The 18,165-nt window shown below is 39.6% G+C and overlaps 1 protein-coding gene, 1 long non-coding RNA gene and 1 pseudogene across 2 annotated transcripts; 1 reads left to right on the top strand and 2 right to left on the bottom strand.

Annotated features, from left to right (window-relative positions):
* Nucleotides 1–1,282: 1,282 nt before the first annotated feature.
* LOC137100391 (uncharacterized) lies at nucleotides 1,283–5,234 on the bottom strand. The gene is made up of 3 exons (XR_010910891.1): nucleotides 5,141–5,234; nucleotides 2,393–2,430; nucleotides 1,283–1,867 (listed from the first exon to the last, which is right to left on the bottom strand). It is a non-coding gene; the product is annotated as an uncharacterized lncRNA (long non-coding RNA).
* Nucleotides 5,155–9,917, top strand: LOC137100308 (major histocompatibility complex class I-related gene protein-like). Its single transcript, XM_067478062.1, has 8 exons — nucleotides 5,155–5,294; nucleotides 5,484–5,750; nucleotides 6,709–6,987; nucleotides 7,419–7,718; nucleotides 8,140–8,268; nucleotides 8,353–8,391; nucleotides 8,522–8,561; nucleotides 9,146–9,917. The coding sequence occupies exons 1-7, from the start codon at nucleotides 5,243–5,245 to the stop codon at nucleotides 8,554–8,556; spliced, it is 1,101 nt and encodes a 366-aa protein (XP_067334163.1). The 5' UTR covers nucleotides 5,155–5,242; the 3' UTR covers nucleotides 8,557–8,561; nucleotides 9,146–9,917.
* Nucleotides 9,918–10,291: 374 nt separating this feature from the next.
* LOC137102511 (major histocompatibility complex class I-related gene protein-like) lies at nucleotides 10,292–15,337 on the bottom strand (annotated as a pseudogene).
* Nucleotides 15,338–18,165: the final 2,828 nt, after the last annotated feature.

Here is an 18,165-nt window from a genome sequence, read left to right as displayed (position 1 = left end):
TAGTAAATTATACATCATGTTCTTTTATTTAGGTAGAAATGTCAGTAAAGAGCTTCTACTTAATAACCAGAGAGCATTTATTTCTTTATTTGTACTTAAGTAGATCTGGTCTACACACTTTATGCTATATATTTTCAAATGTATTTTCTTCATAACTGCAAAAAATTAAGGATTTGAGGTTGATGTTCTCACCTGTTGACCAGGCACAGATCAAATACCACACTTAGACCGTTCAGATTAGATCTAGATTATAAAAGAGACACTAGAGAATAATTTAAACATAGTTTGTGAGGTTTATATTCTGAAAACTTAAAACACTGACACCTGTGAGTCTTACATCTCTTGGTCCTGATCACTGCTTGTCAAGTTTAATGATGATTATGATGTCAATGTCAACACCAGAGACACATAGTCAAAAATAACGGCTTCACTCATACAAATGTGAATTCTAATGTTTTCAATTTAAATTATAGGTTTGAGACTTTGAGAAGTTACCAATTTGTGGTATTTTAAATATTGTAAGAGTAAAAATCGACAATTCTTATTATAAAACCTTATTATTTACAACTGCAGAAGTGCACATACAGTTATCTCGTTTGCAGTTTTGTAATATGTAAAAAAAAATAGTGAAATGCCATTTTAATTCTTATTTAAATTCAATTCTCCACAATCTGGCAACTCAAAATCTGTTCTTCCTCTCTGAGAGAGAAAAACCCATGGAATTGTTATGAGTTAACCACCTGTCAGCACATAAAGTTGTTAAAATGAGACATTTGACACTTATTTTTTTATTATTGTTTTGCCAGAATTACCACAATAAACATTGTTTAAAATACATTGTTTTCTTATGTGAGTACTTTTACTGTTGTACTTTAGGTAGAATGTCAATAATCTGACTGTTGTTGGAGTTTGAAGTGGTACTGGATCATTTCTTAAGCCAATACTTGCACTTGTACTTCAGTATTGAGTTTGTGTATTTCCACCACCTCTGTGCACAGTGTATCACATTCTTTCTTTGTAGCTGCAGGCTGCTCAGAGTGGACATGCTGACCCTTGACCTCCATAACATTATTAAGACCACCGTTATTAATGATGTGGCTGATCAGTGTATGCCACAATTTAATCTATCTAAAAAACATAAGGAGACTAACTCTTCCATTAAGAAGCTGAATATAATTTAAACTCATACATTTAGCTAAATCCACAATAGATGACCGTGTTGTTTCCCACTTTGATTTTAATTTTGCTTCATAACAGAAGTTTGTCTTCAATTTTCAATCGTTATGCTTCAAGATGATTCTAAATTTAGCTAGAAACTGGCGGGGTCTTATTTCAATATACACGAACATGAGAATTATCAGCTGTGACCCCGTTAAGTGAGAATGAGGACTGACCCCACGTGAGCTTCCACACATCTTTGTGTCTAAAGCCCAAAAGCACCTGGGGCAAACGGCAACAGGCTGAATGTATTTACATGCTGACAATAAGGTAAATTAAGTTGTTGTCCTAGAAAATACAACAAAGGCAACAAACAAATTATAAACACAACTATAAGGCAAAAGAGCTGCAGGAGGAGAGATTTGGGATTGATGAGGTTTAAACCAACCAAAAGAGGCTCAGTCTGTCTGCAAGATGAGCAAATGTTAAATGCACTTACTGAAGTAAATAAGTCACTTTGAGCTCATTTGACCTAATAACCTGATACCTGCCACATTTAGCAGCAACAAACACTTTAGATAACTGGAGTTCAGTATTAGAGGTGCAGTGGTCCAATCTTCTTCAGACACACTGGAGACAAATGGGGACAACGTGTTTAAGGTCCTGCCACAGCATCATGTTCCCCTCAGTTATGGAAAGTCGCCCAGGCCTGTAGAATCAGGGGGAGTTTTCTTACTATATATACAGTAACTAATAAACACAAAGTTAAAAACACAGTTTAACGAAGTAAAAAAAAAAGTAAAGTAGGTTTAGAAATAACTTTAGAGAAACTCTGTTTAGGTAGGAATAAAAAGTAGCCCCACTTGTACTATTACTGCACATTTTCACATTTTTCCTTTATACTTGTGATAATGTGCTGACAATGTCTTGCTATTTCACATACAGTAAATAGATTCTGAACTTTAAATTTAATAGATAATTTTTATCTTGCAGTGTTAGTATGTTACTTTTTGGAAAATTTATAGTAAACATAAGGTTCCTAAGCTTTCTAACCAGTCACTCACATCACTTCTTTTGTGTACTGAGTACTGTGATTTAACCACAGTGTCACTGCATCTTGTAGTTACACTGAGATGATACTTTTATTATGTATGTGAAATATAAGCATCAGCTGCATATAAAAAACAGGATGACATTTGTACATTATGCAGCCTGATAATAATGACGTACTCACTGTGACTGTAGGAGCTGAATTTGTGTGTGAGTCTGAAGCTGGAAACAGAAGAATTAGGTAAATTAATTTAAAATTTAGATGATCAGTAATAAGTCAAGTCAAGTCAAGTGGCTTTTATTGTCATTTCTACTATACACAGTGGTACACAGTACACAGTAGAAACGAGATAACGTTCCTCCAAGAACCAAGGTGCTACAAACAACACAAGCTATAATAAAGTGCATCGAGTGCAACCAAGTGCAAACAGTGCAGACGAAAAAAAACAGTACAGAGGGACAGTGTAGACAGACAACACAAGTAACACAGGACAGGACACAAGACACAAAACCCAAGACAGTGCCGACCAGTAAACCTACTGTATACTATTTTACAGTACAGTACAGTTCAGTTAAGTGTGCTAGGGGTGTTAAAAACAAGAGCAGCATGTAAACGGTATAGTGCATTTAAATGTCCAGCATGTAAAAAAAGTGCAATTGCATTGGAATGTGCAAAAAACAGCAGGTAAACAGTGTAGTGCAGTAAATGTAGAATGATAAAAGTAAATAATAATAAATAAGTGGTGGTGGAATGAGATGAGTAGTGAGTGATGAGAATGTGCTGAGTTCGGTTTGCAGTGTGTTTAAGTTCTATTTCAGTTCTGTGTGTTGAGGAGCCTGATGGCTTGTGGGAAAAAACTGTTGCATAGTCTGGATGTGGTGGCCCGAATGCTTCGGAACCTCTTTCCTGATGGCAGGAGTGTGAAGAGTGTGTGTGATGGGTGTGTGGGGTCGTCCACAATGCTGTTGGCTTTGCGGATGCAGCGTGTGGTGTAAATGTGCATGATAGAGGGCAGAGAGACTCCGATGATCTTCTCAGCTGTCCTCACTATCCTCTGTAGGGTCTTGCGATCCGCGACGGTGCAGTTCCCAAACCAGGCAGTGATGCAGCTGCTCAGGATGCTCTCAATGGTCCCTCTGTAGAACATGGTCAGGATGGGGGGAGGGAGATGGGCTTTCCTCAGCCTTCTCAGGAAGTAGAGACGCTGCTGGGCCTTCTTGGTGATGGAGCTGGTGTTGACTGACCAGGTGAGGTTGTCCGCCAGATGAACACCAAGGAATTTGGTGCTCTTGACTATCTCCACTGAGGATCCATCGATGATCAATGGAGAATGGTCACCCTGTGCTCTCCTGAAGTCCACAACCATCTCTTTAGTTTTGTCAACGTTCAGAGACAGGTTGTTTGCTCCACACCAGGCTGTTAATCGTTGCACCTCCTCTCTGTAGGCTGACTCGTCGTTCTTGCTGATTAGACCCACCACGGTCGTGTCATCAGCAAACTTGACTATGTGGTTTGAGCTGTGCATTGCTACACAGTCGTGCGTCAGCAGAGTGAACAGCAGAGGGCTGAGCACACAGCCCTGAGGGGCCCCAGTGCTCAGTGTGGTGGTGCTGGAGATGTTGTTCCCGATCCGGACTGACTGGGGCCTCCCAGTCAGGAAGTCCAGAATCCAGTTGCAGAGGGAGGTGTTCAGGCCCAGTATGCTCAATTTCTCGGTCAGGTGCTGAGGGATGATTGTGTTGAATGCTGAGCTGAAGTCAATGAACAGCATTCGTACGTATGAATCCTTACTGTCCAGGTGGGTGAGGGCCAGATGGAGGGTCGTGGAGATGGCATCGTCCGTGGAACGATTTGGACGATACGCAAACTGCATGGGGTCCAGGGAGGTTGGGAGTTGGGTCTTAATGTGCCTCATGACGAGCCTCTCGAAGCACTTCATCACGATGGGTGTGAGCGCGACGGGACGGTAGTCATTGAGGCAGGAGACAGTAGACTTCTTAGGCACAGGCACGATGGTCGTTGCCTTGAGGCACGTAGGAACAACGTTGCTGCTCAGGGAGATGTTGAAGATGTCTGTAAAGACATCCGCTAGCTGCACATTCCCTGAGCACTCTGCCAGGAATGTTGTCTGGTCCAGCAGACTTCCATGGGTTAACTCTGCATAGAGTTTTCCTCACTTCAGCTGTGGTTAGACAGAGCACCTGGTCACTGGGAGGTGGAGTGGACTTCCTCGCCTTCACGTTGTTCTGTGCCTCAAACCGGGCGTAGAAGTGGTTCAGCGCATCTGGGAGGGAGGCGTCCCGGTCACAATCAGGTGAAGTTGTCTTGTAGTTCGTGATCGCCTGGATGCCCTGCCACATGCGCCGGGTGTCTCCGCTGTCTTCGAAGTGGTCGTGGATTTTCTTTGAGTGTGCGCGCTTTGCCTCTCTAATGGCACGGGACAGTTTGGCCCTTGCTGTTCTCAAGGCCGTCTTGTCTCCTGTTCTGAAGGCAGCGTCTCTTTGTTTCAGCAGCGCACACACATTGGCATTTATCCACGGCTTCCTGTTGGAGCGTGTAGTGATGGTCTTGGAGATGGTCACATCGTCAACGCACTTGCTGATGTAGCTGGTTACTGTTGACGTGTATTCCTCCAAGTTGATGGAATCGCCGTTGGTTGCGGCCTCCCTAAACATAATAATAATAATAATAATAATATGACACACGGCACTAGAATTTCAATCATTCCAGTTTTCCTAATAACAAAATAGTAAAAATCACTTTTTCATATGAGATGTTTTCCCTTATGTGATAGTTGTGAAACCTAATTACGTCAAGAAGATGTGGACACAGGAACAGCCCATGACCATTGCGTTTCCCTCTTCTTGTCTAGGAAATTAGTTTTTTATAACAATTACGCTGAACACGCACACACAAAAATGTAAATCTTACCATACTGAATTAATTCCTAACACTTGGATTCATCCGTCTCCTACCGCGGAGACGCATCTGCAGCAACTCGGTGTTTTCTCCAGCCGTCTTTCTTAAAGCAGCATGAAGACGCCATTGTTGTTGCTTGTCTTCTTCTGTCACCTTTCATCTCCACGTAAGGCGACTCTTTACTTCACTTTCCCTCGGGTCCGCATCCGGACTCTGCATCGCCGTCCTCACACTTGGAATTCGGTTTCACTTTTACGTCAGCTTCGTAAAACTGATTCATCTTGCGCAGCCAGTGTGTTTGTGATAAGTGCGATGAATGCGTGTGAATTATGATTATGTAATATTTCTCCCACAGTGAATCACACTTTGAAGTTTTTCCTCATGGCATCTTCTGGAACCTCAAACCTCCCAGATTTTCTGGCTGTCGCTGTGGTTAATGACATTGAGACGGGTTACTGCGACAGCAGCAATAAAACGGAAGTGAAACAGGATGCGTGGAAACGGTTGTTGGGTGACAATCCGCCGCTGTCCGAGTTCTTCACTCGGATATGTTTAACAACTATGCCCAAGCTGTTCAGGGCCAAGCTCCACACTGTCACGCAGCCCCTCAACCAAAGTGGAGGTACAGTAGTTTTCCACCAAACTATTGTTTCTTATTATGACCTGTCCCTCTTAAAGTACAAGTACCAACCATGCTCATAACTGAAAAAAGCTTCAATTGAGTTGTCATATTATTCAACAAGTTGTAAAAGTCACTCTAGTCACATATAATGCATGGCAACTTATGACTGGTCATTATTTACACCAACATTATCACTTAATATTTCTATTGTCATGGAGGACAAGGGTCAGCATGTCCACTCTGAGCAGTCTGCAGCTACACATCAAAATGTGATACTTTGTGTGCAAAAGTAGTAGAAGTACACAGACTTAATACGGAAGTAAAAGTACGGAGCAAATGATCTACATTTGACTTAAAGTATAATAATAAAAGTAAAACAAAAAGGTGATTAACACGTAATGGTACTTGAATATTTTTTACTTCAGAATTATGTTATAAAAACATATTTAACTTAAACTATCAGGTAGTAATATTTTGGTGATCATGCCTATAATTTGCAACCATTCAAATAAAGAGAAAAACACTGAAGGTCTGCCAGTCTTGAGATTGTCTGGGATTTCAGCAGGTTTTTAGTAATCTTAACTCCAACTGAGGTAGAGCGTTGAGGTAGAATGTTAGTTTTGTATTAAGTTCTAATTAAAATGTTCTAATTAAATTATTTTTGGTACATTTAAACTGATTTTTTTTTTTTCATTTGAGCCACTGTAATACTTAAGTCATGTGTTTTCTCCCTATGAAAAAAGATGTTTACCTCTTCTTGACACCAGGACCATTTGTAGATTTCATTTGGACCTAAGAGAAAAGAAAATAAACTGGTGAATGCCCAACATATCTTAATCCACATGTAAGCTACTACAGAGCACGAGGCTCAATATTTTTGATATCATCTTTTTCGGTGAGTATAGTCTATATCAACTATTCACCATTGGTAATTATTGTCTGTCTCCTTCTCTCTCAGGAGTCCACATTTTACAGCGAATGTGCGGCTGTGTTTGGGACCAAAATACAGGAAAGACTTCAAGTTTTTTAAAGTATGGTTATGATGGAGAGGACTTTATAAAACTGGACCTGAAGAAAAAGTCTTGGGATGCTCTGGTACCACTAGCTGTTCATACCAAACTGCAATGGGATACTGACAAACACAGAATAACAAAGACTGAGAGCTTCTTTGCAAATCGGTGTCTTCCATGGCTGAAGACGTATGTGGAGTATGGGAATAGCTCTTCACTTATAACAGGTAGAATCACATAATCTGACGCAACAGTGGTTTCATGGACAGTTTAATTTAGTACTCAAACTGGTGTATTCACTAAATCGGAAGTTAAGCCTAATTTAGTCATGAAATCTCTAGTTTACAATGTTTGACTGCTGTGAACCACACAAAAAGCTAATTCTTCCTGTGACAGTAATGAGGTTTTTGACAGTAATGGTTTACACAATGTACAGTAATAATTTTGGCAATACCTCACCACAGCCTTTCTTTGTTTTCTCTGGACAGCAAATGATGAATTGCCACAAAACTGTGTAAAAATATTGATAGTGTCCAGAGAAGTCATTCTCTGACATCCTGATTTCCTTTGCTTCCCTCTTTGTTATCTTCCTTCTTTTTCTACCCAATTTACTCTTGCTTTTTCAATTTTTCTCCCTTTTCCACTGTCTCTCCTCCAGTTCCTCCCTCAGTGTCTCTGCTCCAGAAGTCTCCGTCCTCTCCAGTCAGCTGCCACGCTACAGGTTTCTACCCTGACAGAGCCACAATGTTCTGGAGGAAAGATGAAGAGGAGCTTCATGAGGACGTGGACCATGGAGAGATCCTCCCCAACCATGATGGAACCTTCCAGATGAGAGTTGATCTGAACATTTCATCAATCAAACCTGAAGACTGGAGGAGATACGACTGTGTGTTTCAGCTCTCTGGTGTTGATGACATCATCACTAAACTGGACAAAGCTGTGATCAGGACCAACTGGGGTAAGACAGAGATAAATACAGTGAAACAGCCTTAATCAGAATCATTATTGGCATCACTTTCTTTGCAAATTGATTAACAAATCAAAAACTGATGCATCTCATTACCAAATATTCAGACCAGGATTTGAAGTAGACCAGGATGTTAACTCATAGCACGGAATTTTAAATGCTTATTCTTAAATTGGGCTAACAGAATTATTACTTTTTTATTTTTATACATTCATCTCATGGTACCATTATAAAAATGTTGGTAATTTGTACAACACAAAAAACAAATTGTTTCTCAGCTTTGAGCCAATCTACGTGTTAAGAGTTAATATATTTGATGTGCTCCATATAAACAAATTTATTCCTTAAATCAAACATATTAATTTCCATCCAATGGTAGTTGTAAATTTTAAATGTTCTGTTCTGGTTCCAGTTCCTCCCTCACAGGTTCCTGCTGGTGCTGTCATTGGAGTTGTTGTAGGACTGATGCTGCTGTCAGTCTGCATCACTGGACTCTTCATCTGGTGGAAGAAGAAGAAAAAGGTTTTCACGTCTTACAAAGGTATCAACTCCACTGTTGGATTTAACATCTGGGTTCAGCTTAAGGATATTTATATACCATTTATAACTGGTCTCTGTGTTTCAGGGTTCAGACCTACAAACAGTTTCCCACAGTTTTCAAAAGGTATATTGTCTTATTCACAATTAATTAGGTTTAGTATTTGATGTTAATGCTGATTGAAGTCATGACTTTCATAGAATTACTGTCAGTTTTAAATAAATGATTTTAATTGTTTTTCTCCTGCTAACTTCAGACTTTTCATCAAGCACAAATTCAGCTCCTGACTGATCACAGTGAGTATTTCAGATATTCTGTGGACACCATTCTTGCAGAATGTGAAGTTCATTCTTGAAACAAATCAAATAAGCAAATATCATTTCAATTCTGGGAAAGCAATTTTCAGCTAGTCAACCATAGGCAGCAGTGAAGCTCAATACTCAATTACAAGTCAAATGCTGCATTCAAAGTTTTATGTAAATAACAGTAATGACGTAAAACACACTTAGGGATATAAGTAGTTTAGTACTGTGGTCGCTTACTAATGGGCTAAAGGGTGACTCAAAGAATATAGGAAGCCTTGAGAGTATTTGAAAAGAACAAATTTAATTCTGCTGCTTTTTTGTAAAGTACAAAAAACTGGTAACCACTGGCCGACGCTCAAACAGTTTATTTTCATACACATTTGATTGTCAAATCTTTATCTGAAAAAGAATAGCTCTCCAATAAATGTAATGTAAGAGTAAATAATTTACCTCCAACTTGCGCCTAAGAACATTATTCACTCTCTCATACAATCAACTATAATAATATTCAGTGTGAACTCAGTGTGAACTTCACCATGTGTTCTTCTTGTTCCTTTATTAATGTGTCTTGACAGGCTCCCAGGGACAATTAGAGAAGGACGTAAGTCACTGTGGCATCAGAGCTGTTCTTGCAGTTGATTCTCAGCATCTGAGGATAAGTCAAAGTGGACAAGTACCATATGAATAAATATAATTACCATGGAAAGTCCTCCAGGAGGTACAGTACCACATATGCAGGTAAAACCATTAGTAAAAGCATTAGAACCACCTTTTAATATTGTAAAACAAGTATAACTCCATCACCTACTGTGACCACTATCACTTTTTTCACAGTCACAACTGAAACGCTGAGAAACTGTAAACTTGTAACAGCATCATTCATGGCAGATCGGCTGCATTTGATTGCATTAGATTGTACAGGTGGTCATAAAGTTTTGGCTGATCGGTGTACATCGTTAAGACATCGGGATGTTTTCTAATGTGTTGTCTCTGATGATGATCAGTAGTAACAGTACATAGCAGAATTAGTAGAAACATAATCATATCTCATAAACAAGTTCTCTTAACATTTAGCATTTTAAAATGCCAGCTGTAAACACAAAGTCCCTTCAGTGTGTCATAAAGTAGCGTATTGTAGTTAAATGTTGGGTTTGTTTGTTCTGAATTGTGACATAATGAGCTTGCTGCCATTACCTGTATACACACATTTTTACATTATTGCACATTTCCAAAGCATCTTCCTGAAAAATGCCAGATCTGATCTGCACTGACATCTGAAGATGTTTCCAAATGTTTTATACTAAATCTTTTTGGCTCTTTCATTAAATCATTTATTGTTCAAGCTTGTCATGGAGCTGTATTAAACTAAATAATATTCAGTTTCTAATGTTTTCTGCTCTTTGTTTTGTTCATCCACGTAAACTGAGAAAACAAATCAAGCTGTCATTTTCGAATTTCCACAGAAAATGAATCCACATTACAAGAACAGTGAGGTTTAAGGTTCTTCTCTGACAAAAGTCAATCAATTGTGACACAACTATTACTTTTTTAAAGAGCTCTGTGTCACCAAGTGTTAGAGACATCTCTCTGAGATGAGTCTGCATGAGTACTGAGGAAACTGGGATCAGAGGGGAGTCAGATTAATACCAAACAGAAAGACGAGAGACAATGTAAACAGCTACACTTTTACTTCTAAATGACATTCAGTCAGGTTTGCAGGTAATTGTATGTGAAACATCATAACACTCATAAGTGGTAAGTTATGCACGATTGAAATTCCATTAAAAAGAGACTAAACAGCACAGTCCACTTTCTTATCCATCTCAGGTGTTGTTTACAGATGTATCTCTTAAAAGGAGACAACAGAATATAAAAAAAAAAAACTCAAATAAAGTTACAAAATTTGTCAGACAAGAATATACATTCAAGACCTTTGGAAAGTAAATTTATGATTTTCTTTTTTCTTCAAGTTCTAAAACAATTCTGGTCCAGCAGATTCCCTAGAACAATAAATACCAAAACCGTTCTGCACAACCGTTTTGTCCTTCAGTGGACAGGCAAAGATGATTGGGCTGTTCAGTGCTGGTTTGGGCTCAGTGGTGTTTACCATGGCAACACTGACATCTATATAAAAGCCACAGACAGCAGAGAAGCCAAAGAACATCATGAGCTGAGCAGCACTGAGGAGGATCAGTTACACACATTTACAGTACATGTGGTCTGGTCTGTGAGAACAGGGTCACTGCTGATTCAAAACCACATAAACTCAGTGGCCACTTCACTAGGTCCACCTGTACAACAGCTTGGCCCGTTATTCATTTACATTTTACATTTCTAATTATTTTACTATAACTTTTTTAAAATATACTCAACAACTATTGGTTTGTTGTTAGGTTTGGATGCAATTTCAGAGTAAGGTGATGCAAACTTAACCCTGAATCTAATTCACATTCAGCTTATACAAATATTCTTTTATCATCAGAAGTAACAAAAATGGTCAGAGTGTATAAAATGTTTTAGTAAAACAATGACAATTACATTGATGCCAAGGTTTCCATCCCCCTTTATAAATTAAGAATTAACTTTTATTTCTGATCAAGGAACATTTGTACAAGCTAATTGTGCATTAAATAGTATGTTGAAAATAAAGGCATGAAAACTTTGGCATCCAACTGTAAATAGTGTGGCCTATTTAAGTACAGTTTTGCAGTACTTGTCCATCACTGGAGTATTTTTATTTCAGTCTACTTCTACTTCTACTCCACTACAGTTCTGAACAAAATATTTTACTTTTATTCCACTACATTTTTTATAGCTTTGGTTACTAGTTACAATTTTCCCATTAAGAGTCTTAACACAAAATCTAATTAACTAATAAATATATTTATGTATATTGTAGATTAACTACCTGTCAGTACGTAAAATCAGCTTAACCTTTACCAGCTGAGTAAATATTCAAATGTGATACTTAATAATAGTAAATTATATAATCAGAGATATTTTCACTCTCGGATTAATAGTACAGTTAAAAGCATCAAGGGCAATGTTCACTCACTCCAGCTAGTTATAAATACCCACTGGGGTCACTGTATCCTTTCGCCAGACAATGGAAAAAACAAAACAAACAAACAAACAAAGAAAAACCAACTATATTTCCAAATATTGATTGTGCTACATCATATATTACAGCTAAATGTATGCAACAGTAAGAGCAAGTATCCTTGAATAAGATCCATCTGCTGCAGCTATGAGAGAAGCTTTAAAGGGCGGTGAACCTGGTTTCAAGTTGGATATTCGCAGATGTTTGGTTGGAAAAACTTCCGGTCAACAGATCCCTGTCAGATGTTTGTATGTCCAGAAACACACTGCCACATACTCCACACATGAATCCTATATTATCACATATATTTAGAAATGATAGAAATGATTATATTTAATGATTATTTAAGTATGACTCTACAAATCCTATAGAGGCCACAGTCATTCATATTGAATAAATTGTACAGAGTTGCACTCCTTATTTACATCAGGTGAACTAGTGATCATTTTAAAAATATAAAAACAAGGATAAACTATGATAATTATGTTGCTAACTGATTTTGTTGCAGGTCAATTACAAGAAAAATACTGAGAAATACTGACCTTCATTCATAAACCTCAGCTTTGATTCTACCTTTTAAAACCCCCTATTTGAAGGAGTTTAAAGTCCTCGCGCTCACTGCCAAACCGAATTGGGACACACCTAACAGGTGGCAACACAAAACCAAGGGTCAGAATCAGCTGATGGAGCCGAAGGGGAGAATTAGCACTGGTCCAAAATCTGGGAGCCGCTGTAAAAAACACAGAGGAGACACCAGCAACATCCATGGGAGCAAGCTGATTGGGAATTATTTTATAATAATTATACATTGGTAACTAAATATTAAATAATAAAAGCTTTTTCATAAATATTTTACCACATCACTGACATTTTACATCAATTAAAGTTTTCTTTAAGATCCATGACTTGTTATGAGTCTGTGTCTTCATGATTTTAGGAAAGCAGGTGTCATATTGTCACAGTTTAAATGTCCAGCAAAAGCCTTGTCCTCCCCAGACACTTGCTGGATAAGTCAGAACACACCCTTCATCCTGTTTGGGAAGTCACTGCACACATTCACACTTTCTATTTCTTCTCCTCTCATTCATAAACCTTTGAAAAACCTTATTGTCCATCATGCTCATCTTGCAGCCACCACCTGTCACCACCACCTACCAGCAGAGGGCTCAAGACTCCAGAGCCCTCTGCCAGGAGTCTCCACCCAAACTTCATATTATCATCATATTGTTGTGGCAACGTTCCTTTGAATTCTTTGTGTGCAAAGTCTTGTATTTCTAGTCTTCAGGTTTGACTGATGAAATGTTCAGGTCAACTGTCATCTGGAAGGTTCCATCATGGTTGGGGAGGATCTCTCCATGGTCCACGTCCTCATGAAGCTCCTGTCCATCTTTCCTCCAGAACATTGTGGCTCTGTCAGGGTAGAAACCTGTAGCGTGGCAGCTGACTGGAGAGGACGGAGACTTCTGGAGGAGAGACACTGAGGGAGGAACTGAAAAGTTAAAAAAGAAACTCCAATTCCAGATATGACAGGCCTCCCTGTATTGGTTTATAATAATGTAACTGCACTCTACAAATGGAGAATTACTGTGCGACACATTCTGCAGTAAGACCAGAACCTGTTAATAACCTGTTGTCAGCAGAAACCTGCTCCCATACTTCAAATGCTTCAGCAGACCATCAACACAAACATAGTTAATAAAGTTCTTCCAAAGCTCATTTCTCCTTTTATCTGCATCCCACAGGTGTTTGATGATGACAGACTGGGGCTTTGGGGCGATCCATGTTTGCGTCTCCAGGTGAAATACTAGTAAGTCTTCTCCGTCAAAACCATACTGATGGAAACCACTGATGGCTCCAGCTTCATCATCCAATTCACAGCTGGACAGGCATTGTAAAATGTGGACACCTGAAAGAGATGTTAACATTTAAAAATCTCTTACTTGAGCATAAAATGTACCTCTGGACTCCACAGAGGTTGAAACAGTGTCAGTATTTGAGGCCTTGGGTGGATTGATTTTGTGTTAAACAGTATAGAAGAAGGAAAGATGCTGTGTGTCTGTGTTTGCGTTTCTGCCCTACGTGTGTATCTGTAAAGCATATTTGCAGTAACATACTTCCAGTTTGGTTTAAGCGCTTCTTCAAATTGTGAAGTTCATCTTTGAAGAGCTGCTGATGCACTGTGCACTTCCCCTATGTGTCGCCTCCAGTAGTCTGGATCCCCGTCTCTTAGGTTTTTCACCCAGTCCTGTTTGGGTATTGCTGTCTTCAGTTTGCTGTCACAGTAACTCACCTAGACATCATTAACCAGTGCAACAGCCACAACCTCTGGGAAGTTTGGGACCCCAGAAGATGCAGTGAAGAAAACCTTCACAGAGTGTTTCACTGTAGTACAAACAGGAATACGGGGTTTTTAGTTAAAAACAGCATTTGAATTTTTTTTAAATCCTCTGTGCAAAAGTACGATTACAATAGCAGTTACAGGACACACCTCCAAATGGTATTTCTGTAAGCTTCTGTGGCAGCAATAAACTTAAGGTAAAGATTTTAAATGTTGTCTTACCTGTGTATGAAACATGACAGATGAGGAGCAACAAAACAAAGTTCATATTTGAGAGAGAAGTTGAGCTATAGCGCAAAGTCAAGCAAAGCGATGTGATTATTTTTCAGTCGCACGCTGTTTCCTGGTTTCAAGACTTGAATTTTTGCTTTCTGACACATGAGACATGTTCACTACTTAATAACTCTGTACTTGTCTGTCTGCTAAATTCCAAATCAAACAGTATCACTCAGAGACAACACAGCAGGATTAGAGTCTGACACACACACACACACACACACACACACACACACAGTGGGATATTAGTTATAAATGGGTCTCTTTTGTTATGTTTAATGTGTTTCTGCAACCCCTGTTGGGAAAAACGTGCTTAACCTGCACATACTTAGTTTACCTTCCATTGTGAACTGAACTTCACAATTTGAACCAACAGCAGTCAAACTACAATTAAGCTGAAGATGTCAGAGTTAAACCACATTCAGATGATTAATATTCTGACAATAATGTCACCTACTGGTGCATGTAATGTAGTGCAGCAATGTCAATGAATTTAAAGTAGAACCTTTATGTTTAATGTCGGTTTTAATAGTTCAAACTACAGGAATAATCACATAAAAATGACTTTAGAATTTCTCCAGCTCAAAAATCAAATTAATGAACATAAAGTAACATCCATAAAAATGTTCTTTTTTGAAAGTATTGTGTACAAAACCTATTGTCATTAACATTTAAAGTTTGAATTTCATTGGCTCCAACATTTGAAGCTGATCTTCTTTGTCCTCGGATGCAGACAGACAGCAAAAGCACCAATAGGAAGCTCTGCAAACAGGAAACCATTAAAAACCGTTCCTACCACTGAATGTTCAGTTTATGGGGTCAAGTTTAGATTTCATAGATGCATTCACTCTCAACCACACAGAACACAGATTATCTTGTTTTGCCCTTTCAGCTTATCCCGAACCTTCCAGGTCGCCACAGCAGATCATTTGTCCACATGGTCACTTGGTACAGTTTTCACACCAGATGCCCTTCCTGACACAACCCTCCCCAATTTCTACTTGGCTTGGGACTGGCTAGGGAGTAGGGGTTCAGCGTCTTGCCCAGGGACATTTTGACATGTGGTTGGGAAGAGCAGGGCACTGTCATTGCATTTTCCCAACCATACAGAACACAGATACTGTTTGGAAAATGTTCTCACCACATGACTGTGGAATTTTCCTTTTTTCCTGTAGGTTAAAGCAGGAATAACGAGTTCGATTTAGAAAGTAGCACAATTACTCCGTCACAAAAGTATTAAAAAAGCAAAATAATAAATACTACTAATGATGCTCAAGACTATATACACTCACCAGCCACTTTATTAGGTAAACCTGTTTGAACATGACATGGTTGGTAATTATTTTAGAAACTGAAAATCTACTGGGCTTTTCATGCACCATCCACAAGGTTTACAGAGAATTGTCTGAAAAACAAATTAGTAAATAAAAAACTGATTTTGAAGCAACTTCAGACAAATTAATGATATTCTTCTTTTCCTTTGGGCTGTTCCCTTTCAGGAGTCGCCACGGCGAATCATGTGCCTCCATGTAACTCTGTCCTCTGCATCCTCTTCTCTCACACCAACTAACTTCATGTCCTCCCTCACTACATCCATAAATCTCCTCTTTGCTCTTCCTCTAGACCTCCTGCCTGGCAGCTCCAACCTCAGCATCCTTCTACCGATATATTCACAATGTCTTCTCTGAACATGTCCAAACCACCTCAATCTGTCCTCTCTGACTTTATCTCCAACACATCTAACATGAGCTGTCCCTCTGATGTCCTCATTCCTGATCCTGTCCATCCTCGTCACTCCCAAAGAGAACCTCAACATCTTAAGCTCTGCTACCTCCAGCTCTGCCTCCTGTCTTTTCTTCAGTGCCACTGTCTCTAAGCCGAACAACATCTCTGGTCTCACCACCATCTTGAACACCTTTCCTTTCATTCTCGCTGATACTCTTTTATCACACAACACACCTGACACTTTTCTCCACCTGTTCCAACCTGCCTGCACTCGCCTCTTCACCTCTTTTCCACACTCTCCGTTGCTCTGAACCGTTGACCCTAAGTACTTAAAGCCCTGCACCTTCTTCACCTCTGCTCCCTGTAACCTCACCATTCCACCTGGGTCCCTCTCATTCACACACATGTATTCTGTCTTTCTGCGGCTAAACTTCATTCCTCTGTTTTCCAGAGCAGACCTCCACCTCTCTAGATTTTCCTCCACCTGCTCTCTGCTCTCGCTACAAATCACAATGTCATCTGCAAACATCATAGTCCATGGAGATTCTTGTCTAACCTCATCTGTCTGATGCAGACCACCACTTCATCCTCTGCTCTGCCTTTGTCCTCTTCATCTTCCTCATCACCAGCGTCATTTTACACACCACCATCCTGTGTTGTCTGGCTACACTCTCCCCTACCAATGCTTTACAGTCACTGATCTCTTTCAGATTACAACATCTACACAAGATGTCGTCCACCTGAGTCTTTCTACCTCCACTCTTATATGTCACCCTATGTTCCTGCCTCTTCTGAAAGAAAGTGTTCACTACAGCCATTTCCATCCTCTTTGCAAAGTCTACCACCATCTGACCTTCTGTGTTTCTGTCCTGAAGACCAAACCTGCCCATAACTGTCTCATCACCTCTGTTCCCTTCACCTACATGCCCATTGAAATCTGCACCAATGACAACTCTCTCACCTCTGGTGATGCTCTGCATCACTTCATCTAACTCACTCCAGAATTTCTCCTTCTCTTCTAACTCACATCCTACCTGTGGGGCAGAAACACTCACAACACTGAACATCACCCCTTCAATTTCCAGCTTCAGACTCATCAACCTGTCTGATACTCTTTTCACCTCTAGAACATTCCTCACAAACTCCTCTTTCAATATAACTCCTACTCCATTTCTCCTCCTATCTGACCCATGGTAAAACAACTTAAACCCTGCTCCTAAGCTTCTAGCCTTGCTACCTTTCCACCTGGTCTCCTGGACACACAGTATGTCCACCTTCCTTCTCTGCATCATGTCGATCAACTCTCTATCCTTCCCTGTCATAGTACCAACATTCAAAGTCCCTACTGTCAGTCCTACATTCTTAGCTTTCCTCTTCTCTCTCTGCCTACGAACACACCTTCCTCCTCTTCTTCTTCGTCTTCGACCAACAGTAGTCCAATTTCCACTGGTACCCTGTAGGTCAACAGCACCGGTGGCGGTCGTTGTTAACCCGGGCCCCGACCGATCCGGTATGGAAGTCTTTGTCACGGTTCGCATGTTTGATTTGGCATGTGTTTTACGTCGGATGCCCTTCCTGCCACAACCCTCTGCATTTATCCAGACTTGGGACTGGCACAAGAAGACACTGGCTTGTGGCCCCTTGCGGTTGCATTAAATTAATTAAATTAAATTGCATTAAATTTAAATTAATGATATTGATACCTGATATTAGGCTACAATAAACTGACTTGACTGCTCAGATTAGTTGGAGGCCAAAGATCTTCACTATGTGAGATAATGTAGTTGATTCTTATTCTGTAAAGCTTTGTTTTAAACTTAATATAAACTTAGTGTTTTATTGCTCTTGCAACTTAAATGTTTCCTTCCTATTTCATGAAACTTTTACGTGTGTCAGGCTAAAAGAGCTCCATGAAATCTAAAGACTTTCATTTTTCCAAACCTCATCAGTACTTTTCTAATCTACTGTCATCATTGTTTGGATATAACTGAAGGATATTTTGTAGTTGTGTTACTATGTGCACTGAGTAATGACCATTGGCCATGTACAGTTTGTGAAAGGACACACCCCATAATGGTATTCATGACATTTTAATCCATGTGAACAGACACACACACCTTATCTGCTCACCTACACAAACACACGATTGGCATGTG

Source organism: Channa argus, chromosome 1, assembly GCF_033026475.1.
Source record: "Channa argus isolate prfri chromosome 1, Channa argus male v1.0, whole genome shotgun sequence".
In the NCBI taxonomy this organism is placed as follows: Eukaryota; Metazoa; Chordata; class Actinopteri; order Anabantiformes; family Channidae; genus Channa; species Channa argus.
Note: the sequence above shows the minus strand (reverse complement) of the source record. Positions and strands in the feature narration are given on the sequence as shown.